We start from the raw sequence: 13,444 nt of genomic DNA, 5'->3' as shown, positions 1-13,444 counted from the left end.
TTTCTGGAGTTGATGTGCACCTTGCTATAAATGGATATTGCAACATTTGATAGGGCTTCCCAGGAAAGTGGTAGAGAGGGTAGCTGTATTTCCACAGGCTGCTTTTTTATCAGATCACAGAATTTAAGCAGGCAATACCAAGAGGATATTTTTCTGTCACTCTCAGTCCCATGTAATTCCCTGAAGATTGCTGGTGGTCACTGGGCCAGATCCTGCAGTGGGATCCATTGGATGGGGCACAAAACAGAGATCAGTGGACCGATGAACATATCCATGATATCCCCCCCCCCCCCCCCCCCCTATATTGGAACTAGACGATCTTTTAAGATCCCTTCCATCCCAAACCATTCTATGTTTGACAGGAACAAAACTTCTGGCTGGGAAGTCATAGCTGCTTTTTAAGTGTAAGTTTGTAAATGGCAGGTTTATAAATGTCCTGCCTGGCCTTGACACCTGAGCTCCACCATCACTCAGTTGCCATGAAATACAGGAAATGCCATTGTGTGTTTGGTTGCCTCCAACCATAGCTGGCTCTGGCTATTTTAGGCACCTTAGAAAATGCTCTCCCTGATAAGTCTGTGCAGTCCTGTACCAGTGATGCTGACTGGACCCAATAACAAAGCAGGCTGGAGGCAGGGCTGGATGCAGATGGAAGATGGATGGTGAGGGGCATCAGCACAACTACTATTTCTGATGACTGACACACGCATGTTGCACCAGCTGGTAGTGGCAGAGGGGTGGAAACAGATCTTCTTAATGTGCACCTGCTAATATAAATTAATTATTATAATAATGAAGCCAAAGTGTGATGAATCTGTTCTTTCCAGCCCGCCTTTCATTCTGCCTTTGCTTTGGAAGCAGGCAGGAAAATATCACTGCATTTCTTTCTTTTCCTTTGTGCAGTTGATTTGCCATTTTTTGTTTTGTCATCGCTCTTAATGGTTCATCGACTTCTGACTGTGACTTGTCATTTATTCAAAGATGTATTAGCATGGTAGTGCCTAAGAGTTATTGAACAACTAACCTAATGGACAAGTCATTCCAGCAGCAGAGCTGGAGTTTTCAGAAAAAGGTCATGGAAGCCCTGGGCTGAGTCATAGGCTGGAAACATGGACACGTTTTTGTCCTTTCGTCATCAAAGCTGGAACCAGAATACGAGAAGTTGCATGTGGCTGCATGTTTGTGTTGGAGAGCAGGGATTCCTTGCATGAGATGTGTGTGCAGGATGGATTTACAACTGGGGAAAAAGATAAAAATGGATTATTACAACTGTTGCAGCCAGAAGAGTGAAATCTCATCTGCAGTAGATGTGGAAGAAAGGAGAAGCTGTTTTTTCCCCTCATCTCTAATTTACAGAAGCTAATAAATGGTGTGGGTTTTTTTTTTTTTGGCTACTTAGCTTGATTTAGATTAGGGTCTGCTTCTCAGTATTGTATTAAAATGAGGCTCTGCAGCTGCCTCTGGCAGCATCCTGGTAAGGCACAACAGGCTGCAAGAGGGCACCTGCGGTCAAGGTGTAATTTCATTTATCTTTCGGAGACCTTTCTAATGAACTTTTGGACTGTTACTGGCTCTTTGCATGTGACAGTTCCCCTATGCCTGGAGCTGCTGGTTTTTGCAGAGTGTGCTGTCAGTGAAACTGAAATGAGGGAAACCACCAATGAGTAAAATCCCTTCAGAAGAAGAGAAGATGTGATGAGAAAAGGATTTGATAATGCAAGCTGCAAAATTAAAAAAATTATCACCAATATATTGTACTTCTGCCACCTTTGTTGAAGTTAAAAAATAAGGAGACAAGGTCAGGTCTGTGGCTTCTGCATTTGCAACCTGGCAGTGGGCTGGAAGGAGGGGCCCCAAACTACATCCCTGTGTTTTAAGGATGAGTTGGATTGTCATTTCACTCCAGCTGTCAGGGATCTGTAGAGTAGCAGCTTGCACCCTCTGGAGATCAGTCAGATCTGATTAACCTGTAGCCAGTGACTTGTGCAGCTTTGACCTCCCCCTTAGTAAAAAAGAAGCCAATTCACTGAGTTTATGTGTTAATCTTGTTAGACCTATTTTAGCCCCTTCCGTAAGTAAAAGCATGTTTGGGATGAAGAACATATTTCTGGTAAGTCTGGTGTCCAGTCTCAGTCTAACGGGATATGCAAAATGAAATTAAATGTGTATCCTTTGTCTTTGAAGGCTGCCCAGTGACTTTGTGTAACTGCCTTCTGGTGGGTGTCATTTCAGCAAATTTAAGCATGGCTTGTCCAGGAAGAGATCCAGATAGTTAGTGAGGCTTTAATCCTAGTTATCTCTTTATATGTGTCCTTAGCTGGAACAAACTAGAGGAAAGCTGCATTTTCAGCCCACTGGTGATCCTTTTCTATTCAACATTGCAATAATATTGCAGGGTTTTTACCACAAAAATGTCAAGCTTCTTACAGCAGTGAGTCTTAGGGCTATAAACATTTATACTAGCATGCTAAAGAGATTTGGGCATAGGGGCTGTACTGGCATTAGGGAGCAGCTGAAAATACATGTAGGCTAACATTAGATTAAACAGAGGCAATTTAATTGGCATTTATACATTGAGAGAAGGAAAAAAATAGCAAATGCGGCTAGGAAGCTTTTAGAAATCAGGGACATAATTTGCTTTCCAAAATGATTCACAGCATCCCATGTTAGCTAATTAACAAAACAGCAGGTTTCTGCATTTAACAGCAGCAGGGTTAGGACTCAGTGGGGTTGGTTCTCATCTATGTGTTTGTTAGGGTCTGTTCAGCCCCCTCAGTGCTTTTGCTCTGCTCTTTGGCATCTGGGGGAGTCCAGTCTCTTTCAGAGGCAGAGTTACAAGTGGCTGCACTCTGCAATAGGACACAGATGAGGGTGAAAGTGGCAGGTGGAGAGGCAGGAGATTATGCATTGACTGACATGATTCAGCCATCCATAAAATGATTTTCATTAATGTTTAATGTATGTCAAGAATGTCAGCATCTGTACGAGAGGCAGATAAATTATTTAGTCCTATGAGTGTCGTGTCTCCCCCCTCCCGCTGATGTATGTAAAATGCTTGCCCTGGTTTTGTTTAGATTTAGGATGTTGTTGCGGAAGTTAAACCAACCACTGTTACACCCAGAGCATTTCCTTGTGAGACCCTTGGAGGAGCTACTGCTGCTGCTTTCCAGGTCGGTGCTTCGTTAGAGAGGTCTGGACAATCTGTAGTCAGCTGCAAGCACAGTCCCTGTTGGTGTGCTGAGGTTGTTTTTAGATTGGTTTGCAGAGGAGGAGACCCTGGGAACCTGAAATAACGACAGAAGAGTAGGATGTGAAAGAAGGTCCTGCTCTCCTGTGGGGATCTGCTGTCAGAGCAGCCTAGTATCACAGTGTAGGCCATGAACCTTTCCTGCACCCCTGCAGGGATGTGCTGTACCTGATGTTAACTAGCATGCTTTCTTCTGCCATTCTTGCTACCTTGGTGTTGCTAGTTTTGTCTGGAGGTGCATCACCCAGAGACCTGTGACCACCTAGTTTGGGTGAACTGTGTCATCACCCTCAGCGGTGGGCACAGCCTCTGTGATCTCAGCAGGACTTCGTACCCCTCTGCAGGGCTGGTTTCTACTTGCCTGCCCCATTTCAAGAGCTTAGGACATGGACCTTGCTTTATCCCTAAGTGGAGAATTTGTGCTTGGGAAGGGAAAACCCCCTTTGAGTTGCAGGTTTGGGGTTTCACTTTGTTAATTTTTTTTAATTAGCTTCGCAGGATGATACAGTACTTGCAAGCTGAAATCATAACTCCTAGCAGAAAGAGGGACCAAAGGGGATGAGCAAAGGAAGAAATGACTCTGATCAGATGGGATTTGAGGGGAGGTGAGACATGGAATTATAAGCCTAATTAATAGTGAGGCTGTAGTTTCTGAATATTGGATGAACCCCAATCAAAAATTACTAATTTAAAACCCACTCTGACACTCACACTAGACACAACCATCCTTCCTGTGCAGGGATTTTTCTGAAGGCAGTGGGCACTTCGTCAGCCTGCGTGCCTGCTTGGCTGAGGCATGTTGAACCCTGTCAGAAAAATGAAAAAGAGAACTCTGCATTAAAGAGAAAGCACACGGATTGTTTTTAAACACAGGGGGAAATGCTATTGCTTTGTTTGTTTGGGAGTTTTTATTTCTTTTTTAGGGAAGTCACAGGCCTTGGGACAAGGATCTCAATTGGCCTCTAATTAAAGTTGCTTTCTTACTGTCTGGCATGAAATCCCCCTGAGAGGCAGATGTTTGCAAAGCACACTTGAGGCACTGGCATATGGTTCCTTTGTAAGGCTGGCGTTTCAGCAAAGTGCCTCCTGAATGTTGTACATAATTAGATATTTTATTTTATTTCTTTGTCCTGGAGAAGTTACTGGCGGCTGGGGACCTCCAGGGTCCAGGAGGGAGGCTTTTTGAGAGACACATGGGAAACCCTAAGCACGTCACTGATACGTGGCAGGTGCAGGCAGATGCCCTGGTGCAGCTTTGTGGAAAAGGCCTGTTGACTAAACCATTGCCAGTTAAAGGAAATTATTCTAACCTAAATTTACTAAAGGATGGGACCCTGGGTACCCAACCTCTAGAACCTGACAGAGGACTTGCATCCTTCTTACAGGAGCCCATTAACAGGTCTAAACATTTTACAGGATTACAAGCTTCTGAGGAATGTTTCCATAAGGAATCCAGTTGTACTTAGGAGGGGACTGAAATGAATAGAAAATATTCTTGCACACTGGCTTGGGTAGAAACCATGGCTGTACTTAGAATGTGGCCTGTAGCTCTTTATTAGCACCATAAAAGACTGTTGCATCTGGACTGTCACTGATGTGTAGTGCAATCTACAAGACACTTAATGACTAAAAGCTCAAGGTGCTGAATACACTCATCTCCCTCTGGGGCAGCACATCCATGCCTTGCACGCTTACGAAATAAAACACCAGATTTTGCCTTAGATGACCTAATTTTTCCAATTCTTTTACCATCTCCCTTTCCTTCCCCAAAAATTCTGTGATCACCAGAGCAAGTCTTTCCTACTGTCGATGCCTCATTTTTGCCTATCTATAAAAGCACACTGCAACAGTTCCCTGCCTCAGAAAGGCTTTTTGAGACAAAATTAATTCATGTACGTAAGGTGCTTTTGAGGTCTGTGGAGCTGACTGTGCTTTACTAATGTGGGCAGTCATTATTTTCATTCTCTAGAGAAGAAAACCAAGATCTAGCACAGTTAAAACAGCTTGTTCGGGATCACAAGGCAATTTAGGAGCTGAACCACAAATAGAGCCAAGTCTTTTAACTGGCAATCAGATGCTCTATCCACAGGGCTACCTATAATGTCTAATTATTTTTCTAAGGGTAAGAACTGAAAGATCTCAGCCTGATTCGAAAGTCCTGATGGAAATAGAAAGCAAATGCATAAAAGATTGACTCACAGCCATTGCATTCTCTTAGCATCTCTATTAGTGTATGTTTAAAGCGGAACAAATAAAATTCCCCATGGATGGAGATGAGGCAGAGCCTTTGCCGCAGATTGTGCATTAATTCGGTATCCTTCTGACGCTTTGAATGGTTTTATGGCATGTATGAAAAGGCAAAGCCTGGCTGCTGGCTTAGGTGGGATGCACGGGATGCACAGGATGCAGTGTTTTAGGCTTCAGATGCTGAACACAGCTTATTCCAGGCCACATGTGCACAGAGGCTAATGAATTCTCATGCTTGCTGCAAGCGGCTGTATCTTTCTTGAAGCCTTGCCTATTTTTTTGGCATGCTTTCAAGCTGAGGCTACTGTTTAAATGTGTGGACGTTCAAAGGCTGTGCTGGGAGGCTCGATGCTGCCAAGTACCTCGTGGAAGGAATAACAATCTCAGCAATTAGCAAACTCCCCCAAATCCCAGCCTTGCCTTTCTGTGTTACAGGCAGGGGAGGGAAGTGGGCTGTGCAGGGATTCAGGCAGTGGGAAATCAGAGGGACTGACCTGTCCATGCAGAAGGCAGTTGAAAAACAGTTGGACCTCTGACAAGCACTGGCAAAACTTGGAAGTGGAGGTAGCCTGTAGTATTGCCACCCAATAGCTGTGGCCAGAAAGATGTTGCAGCAAGCAGTAGTGGTGTATAATGAATAAAAGGAAGGACAGAATAAGGAAACACAGAAAATAATATTAGTCCTGGACTGACCCTAAGTAGTACACATATAATATAATATCATATAATACATATAATATATTACACATATAATACAATAACATCCATCTTTTCATTTCAGAATAAACGCAGCAATGTAATGAATATAACTTTTGTCTCAGCTGGGATAAAGTGCTAGGCATGTGGTGCTGTGCAGACCATCTATTCAATGTCCATGGTTCTTGCAACTTTTGAGGCCATGGCATGGGTCTGTAATTCACATTAAGAAGAATAATAACCTTTGTTAGTTAAGTATATAGCTCTGGGTTAATCTTCAGTAATAGCTGGTAATGAAATTTACAGAATAATTTTATATTTTTTCTGGCAGGTGCTGCCTTTAGATTCAGTTCAAAGCAATCCTTCCTTCCTTCGTCTGTGAAGTCAAAACTGGCTCTTCTGTTGCCTGCAGTGGGGAAGTGTGACAGGAGAGCCTTACAGGCTCCTGGAAGGTTCAGGGCATTAAAGTCTTCTTTCTTTGTATCAGGGATCACGCTGTTGTCCGCAGAGGAGCGATCGGCAGATGCAGAGTGTCCACCCCTATTTATCTCTGCCAGATGGTGCTAAAATACTAGTCCGGAACACATGTTGCTTCTGTTCTACCAAATGCTCATGCCACGCTGTGGCCTCTCTGCCTCTGAATCAAAGAGCCTCAGCCATCAAAATCCCAGCGGCAAAGGCCCCGGCAGCCCTTGGCTAAGCTTCTCTCCATTGCTTACAGAAAATCAGAGAAATCTGTCTAGGAAATCTCACAGCCCTTCAGGGATAGACAATAGTGTGCAGGAGAGGGAGGAAGGGGTTAAAGAGGGTTTAGCACACACACAAAGTAAATATTTGAGGCAGAAATGCACAAAGAGAGAATAATGGGTAGAGAAGGGCAGGCGGAGGAAGCAAGAAGTGTAAAGAGAAGAAAACGGAGGATTATATTCTGCCAGAAGACAAAGGGATGGTTGTATGTGAAGAGCATTGGGAAAGCATTGGGGAAATGAGGGTCCAGCTCTGCACAAACTTTCTGTCTGACACTGGACAAGTCAATCTTTCTGTGACTCAGTTTGCAAAGGCTACAATGGGAATATAATAAAGTTTCCTTTGTCCTGCCTTTCTCTGCTCACATCAGATGTTCCTTCTGTTTGTATGTTGTAGAAAGCCAAGATGCACTTGGATTTCACTGCAAACACAAATAAAATCCACTGAGAATTTGAGAGGAAAAAGAAGAGGTAGGAAGCCAAGAAGGCTATGATAAACCTAGAAGATAACTGCTCCAAAAACTGGGGAGTCAGAGGAGTACAAGAGAGGCCTTTACTGAGGGAGGAAGAAAGAATATGGGCCAGATTAATGCTACTGTTGCCTCCTGGACTCCAGTACAGTTCCTTGAGGGGTGGGTTTAGCCCAAGGAGTTCAGTTTTGTTTGGTTAAAGAAACTTCATGCTGAAGTTTTTAAATAGTCAAAGCTGTTCTGAGAGCTAAGAGAATGTGGGCTGCCTTTCCTGAAACATTGCATGGGACTTGGGATGAACAAATCCTGCTAAGGCATCAGGAGCCAAGTGATTAAGCCCCATGCAGTGCTCTGACAGGAGGCCTTCTTCTTGCCTACGCATACTTTTTTAAGTATAGAAAGTATTTCCATATTTCCAGCAGCTGATCTTTATTCAAAGCCAAGAGCTGCTTTTTTTCACGTTAGAACTGAAGCTTTTCTAGGAAAAGCCACTCTGGAACAGACCATTGGTTCATCTAGCCTAAGACAGTGTCTCCTACAGAGGCCCTGCTCTCTGCTTAGTGAAAGAAATCCTAAAGCCCACAGGACTCTCTCCAGGGATAATTTCTGTTTCACTCCAAGAGTTAGAGTTTGGCTTTCAGTTCAAACTCTGTAGGCTGATATTCTTTCCAAAACTCTTGCTTATTTTATTAATCTTTACAGTTCCCTGGAGCCGTTTGCTGTTCACAGATCTGCAACCTGCTCTGGAAGCCCCTTGAGCTGCTGACCTCCACATCAGCAGCATTTAGCTCCCTAGGCTACCTGGGGCATTTGTGTGGGGAAAAAGGAATATTCTCAGCTCCAGGTTTCCTGCATTCAATGTGGACACATGCCTTAAGCTTCCCTTTTCACCCAGCTGGCTTCTCATTATAGCCTCTCAGCTAAAACTGTGAGTTGCTTTTGCCGTGCAGGGAATCCCTGCTGGGAGACAGGCTGTGCATGTGTGACACTGCTCTGCCCTGAAACGTGACTCAGCCATGCTGAAGATCCACTGTTTTAATATTTCAGTGCTTCCAAGTTAACAGGAGTACATTATTCTGTCAACTGCTCCAGCAGGCATGGTGTGTTTTTCTTGTGTCACTGGAGTAATAAAAGTTTGTGGATAGTCATAGCATCCTGGTAGGTGGATAGCACATTAAACCAGGGCATGATAAAGGTGTGAGGGGCTGCAGGGTAACTGGGACATGGAACCGTGTCAGCAATTACAACGCTCAAGCTTCTTTGAAGACCATGGTGAGACTTGCAGGTAGAAGAGCAACAGGGGCACTGTTGGGTAGTCCCATGCTTATGATGATGGTGAGGCAGAAATCAAATGCATGGACAGTGGGCAGCATGGCTCAGTGTCCATCCCACCCTTCCTTCATCCACCTTTTCTGCGTACTCCTGCCGCAGAAGGGCTCGTGTCTTACAGGGGTAAGAGAGAGGTGTAGGGCAGGATACAAAGCACAGCCTTTGTCATCATCTAGTAACAAACTGGCTAGGTGGTTGTATACCCGGGGCTCTGCAGCAAAAATTACATGGTGCTATGCAGACATGGCTTTGGGTCCAGCACGCAAACAAGCAAAACAAATGTATTAGAAACAGCTGGGGAATAGGATGAAAATGAGCATTATTTGGGTATGCTTATAATAACTTATGAACGGGGGAATACATCATTGCTTCTCTGGGCCCTCCTGGAGACAGATTTGATGTTGCTTTTGGAGCCCTCATTAAAGCCATTGCTTTTCCATTTATGCATCCCTTCCCTGAGCCCTTGCTGGAAAACCTGAGAGCATGCTCTGAGATGTAGCTGCTAGCATGAAGATTTTATCAGAAGCGGGAGTGACCTCTGAAAGCAGTGGTCATGGCCTCAGCTCTGGGTCATAAGCTGCTACTTGCATGAGCACATACATCACCCAGGGCAAGGGCATTGCTTTAAGCACTGACCTACCTTCAGGAGTTTCCTCCCTCATCCTGAGGGAAGTTTTGCATCTCTCGTCAATTTTTGTTGATTTACTGGCCCTCGGATGGCCTCACAGCTTTCTGATTTGTTTGTCATTTTGCAGTGTGTCTGTCCTGTCCTGGAGGATACTGAGGAAGGAAAACAAACCTGCTGGCAGCACTGCCCCCGTTTGCATCTTCCCTTGCCTCTCCTGTGCAAGCCCTTTGCATGCATCCTGTCCTGCTGCAGCTCAGGAGGTGACCCTCTTTAAAAGTCATGCATTTTTCTCCTGGTCTCCATGCATATTACCTTCGTGAGAGGCAGTTCTCTCTTGTGGGAGAGCATCTAAAATTGTCTTTCAGCCCTCAGTATAGTGCTTCTTGCGAAGAAGTCCTTACTGTGTGGTTTCATATACATATACCAAAACCACTAATTTTTTTTGTTTTATTGACTAGACTTCAGTTGTACAATGTCTGCTGCATAGTTAAGTACCTAAGAATTGACTTTGCTGTTTCCCTGACAAACTTAACAAATATTGGCCAAAACTCAGCTTGCACTGACACTGCTGATCTTGCAGCTGGAGAAATTTGGCCCAGTGCTCCACTTCAGTGTCTTGGAGCCATCATGATGTGTCTAGCGCACTGGCTGTTCTTGTTTGCTTCATGGTTGGATGAGATGCTTATATACAAAGCTTCTTAAATTCCAAACGTTGCTTGCGGCTGAATGGTTCCTCTGTTTGATGTGAAAGCTAGCCACAGCCTGGGATCTGAGACATTATTCTTGTTAAGAGGGTAGGTTAGTAGCAAAGTCTCGTATGTTTAATACAGAGTGCCAGAAGTCCTGGTTACTTTAACACAGAAGGAGTTCAGCAACCAGGACTAGTTTCCCTGGTCCTCAAACACTTTACTGACACAAAGCACTCATTAGGGATCTCTCAGGACTGCACTCCAGTGCCTGTTCAAATTGTAGTTACATTGGTCTTGGCTTTGAATTGAATTACCTCACTCCTTTCTATACTGATTTTAGTGAGTGTAGGCTTAGCTGATGAGTTTGCTCATCTTCTGGAGCTGAGTGTTGCAGAGGTGACACAGGCTCAGCTGCAGGTGAAAATGGCTGTTATGGTCTTCATCCCATCTGCTCCATATGTGTGCATGCATCATAGAATCATAGAATGGTTTGGATTGGAAGGGATTTTAAAGTTCCAACCCCCCTGCCATAGGCACGGACACCTTCCACTAGACCAGGTTGCTCAAAGCCCTGTCCAGCCTGGCTTGAACAATTCCAGGAATGGGACATCCACAGCTTCTCTGAGCAAACTGTTCCAGAATCTCACAACCCTAATAGTAAAGAATTCCTTCCTAATGTCTATCTAAATCTACCCTTTTTCAGTATAAAGCTGTTCTCCCTTGTCCTATTACTACGTGCCCTTGTAAAAAGTTCCTCTCCAGTGATCAAATCACTGTACCTTTAAAGGCTGCATGAGGCAAGAAATATATGACAATATATGGGGAGGGCTTTTATTTCCATTCCCATTTTCAGACGTAGATGATCAGGTGTCATCTGCTGTGTTCAGCAAGAAAGACATGGTGGCCAGAATAACATTGCCATGTTTCTAGCCAGTCAAGAAAGCTGCTTAGTGAGCACTGTCTTGCCCTGGTACCATCCTTGAAGAATGGTGGTTACTGCCTTCCTGTGAAAGGTAGAAAGTAAAAGCAAGGGTTTTCTAATATGTTTAACTCTTTGATAAGCTGGAATAGATTTAAGGCCATATTGAAGATCACTTGTCATGATAGGTATTCACTACCCAGTGATGGATGAGTTATTTTTCAGAGCAATTCAAAGATGTTCTTCAAATCCACCTTTTGTTTTGTAGTAGAGCTGATGGAATAGCAGTGTCTGGCTTGTTGAGGAGTGATCTGTTACTGCTGGTCTTTTGCAAAGCAGAAAGATGCTGCTGGTGGCTGAAACCACTGGCAGTTCTTTTCCTAAGGCTTCCAGGAGAGTAAAATTCTGGAATTTCTTTGGTGAACTTTCAGGAGACATGAGATAATGTGGCACTGCAGGGAAGGCAAATGGCCTGTGCAGGTGTATTTAGCATGTAATCAAACAACATGTATTACATAAGGATGTGCTGTGGCTTCAAAACACCCCTTACCCAGAGGAGACTGTGACTGGCTTGTAAGCATGTGCTTCCTTTGAGTGTGGTCCCCACCTTGAGCCCTTCCATTTCCAGCTGTGCTGTGTAAAGAGGAAAGGAAGGGGGAAAGCCTTTGTTAAGCCAGCCGCTGTGCAAATCTGCCTCAAGGGCTGATGCTAAATGGGTATGCATGTGCTGTAACATTCCCTGCAATTTTGCCTGGACTGTGTTCAAAACAGTGAAGGGAGAAGGCTCTTGGCTGGGTCTGCAGGCTGGGCATCTCCCAGGCTTGATAGTATGGTCTGTGAAACAGGCAGTGGGGCTAAACCTGCTTACTTGGTGGGAAATTTGTTAACCTTTCAGAACTTGTGAAAGATAAAGTGATGAGCTGATTCTCTGTATTTTCTTTCTACAAACATCAATATTTACGCTAATACTACTTGTGCATTGTACATTGGAGTCTGTTTCTTGGTGCTTTTATGTGATTTATAGACTTCCTCCAGCCTGATTTTGAGAAACATGGAGTGTCCATGAAGCTGGGAACAAGAATATGCTCTCACCTAATGTGGCTTTCCTGTTTTGTCTTGTAGGTTCTTTTCGAAATGATGGTTTAAAAGCTGCCGATGTTCTTCCTATACTGAAGGAGAAAGTGGCCTTCGTGTCAGGTGAGCACATCTTTGCTGGATCCCTGCAAGCATAACATGAGCACCATCTGCCATGTCCTGGTTCTTACAGTGCATCAGAGTCACAAGGGAACAGTTTTGTGTTTGGACTTGGTATACTTAAATTAGCTCTTCTGCTAAGAAAAGGGCTGTATGTGGAACAGGGCTATCCAGTAAGACTCACAGTGTCAGAAACTAGCCCATGTTGATTTTCTTCAGATTCTGAGAAACAGGTAAATGGGCAGCATGGGTGGGATGGAATGCAGCTTCTTAGCTCCTGCCCAGACCTGTGCTGCCTCAGCTTTCAGAACAGTTCAGGGATCCTGCTTTGGGTTCAAGGTCAGTGAATATCAGTAATTCCTGTTTGTAGGAAGTGCTCAGACCTGTAAATCACTGGTGTTTCATTTGCAATCCCAATCAACTTGCAGTTAAAAGTACCATTCAGTTGCATTTACATAATAACTCAGATGCTCAAAGATCTTCTGCCATCCTGTACAAAGATTTACAGCCTTCATATAGGAGACAAATCTCAAGGACCTGGGGGTGGATGAGGACTAGACAATATGGAAATGTCTTTGAGAATGGTTTGGATGATATTGTTTCTGGTGTGAATTACAGCTTGTCAGGGAGAGGGGGCAGAGAAAGTCTGAAGCGATCCTAATCTTCAATGAAGTCACACAAATTGACAGCATAAAACCAGGGTATTATAAAACCAGGGCAGCATAAAACTGGGGTATTATAAAACCATAGACACAGAGGGCCAGTGTTTCTGATGACTGCAAACCATTAGGGCTGCTTTTGGTGATCTTCCCTGGTGCAATGAGAAAACCTGAATCAGTAATAGCTGCCCTTTTTGTTCGCAGTCTTTGCTTTTTGTTTCCTTCATCTTCTCAGTAATGCTGACTGCATGGGAGAGTAGGAACGAGGCTGTTAGGTGCTTGGACTCTTCCTCCCAGGTGCTGGAGCCGGGCTTGTGAGGATGAGGCTTGTCACCCTCCTGAGCCATGGAGATGTCTTGCCAGGCAGGAAAAGCTTTTGCCTTCACTAATGGTTGGTGTATGATGTCTTCCCATGTAGCAACAATTAAATGGTCCAGGGATCACGAGTCCTGCAGTGACTTGAGCAAACTATTTGTGGCTCTATAAACCCTATACTTTCTTACTCATGATGTGAAGATCCAGGACTTTGAGGGAAGTTTGTAAAAGACCAAAAGCCTAATGTGAAAACCCAAGACTATCCCAACTGTACTTGCATGCAGGACTACTTTATCTCACACTGA

The 13,444-nt window shown here is 44.2% G+C and overlaps 1 protein-coding gene across 14 annotated transcripts in view; it reads left to right on the top strand.

Annotated features, from left to right (window-relative positions):
* Positions 1–13,444, top strand: part of KALRN (kalirin RhoGEF kinase) — a 521,871-nt gene that overhangs the window by 151,290 nt on the left and 357,137 nt on the right. For all 14 annotated transcript variants that reach the window (XM_065671413.1, XM_065671394.1, XM_065671393.1 and 11 more), the window contains one exon: positions 12,094–12,168. In XM_065671413.1, the coding sequence (XP_065527485.1) occupies positions 12,094–12,168 (75 nt within the window). The remainder of the gene's footprint in view (positions 1–12,093; positions 12,169–13,444) is intronic.

The sequence above is a fragment of the Lathamus discolor genome, chromosome 3, assembly GCF_037157495.1.
Source record: "Lathamus discolor isolate bLatDis1 chromosome 3, bLatDis1.hap1, whole genome shotgun sequence".
NCBI classification, from domain to species: domain Eukaryota; kingdom Metazoa; phylum Chordata; class Aves; order Psittaciformes; family Psittacidae; genus Lathamus; species Lathamus discolor.
Note: the sequence above shows the minus strand (reverse complement) of the source record. Positions and strands in the feature narration are given on the sequence as shown.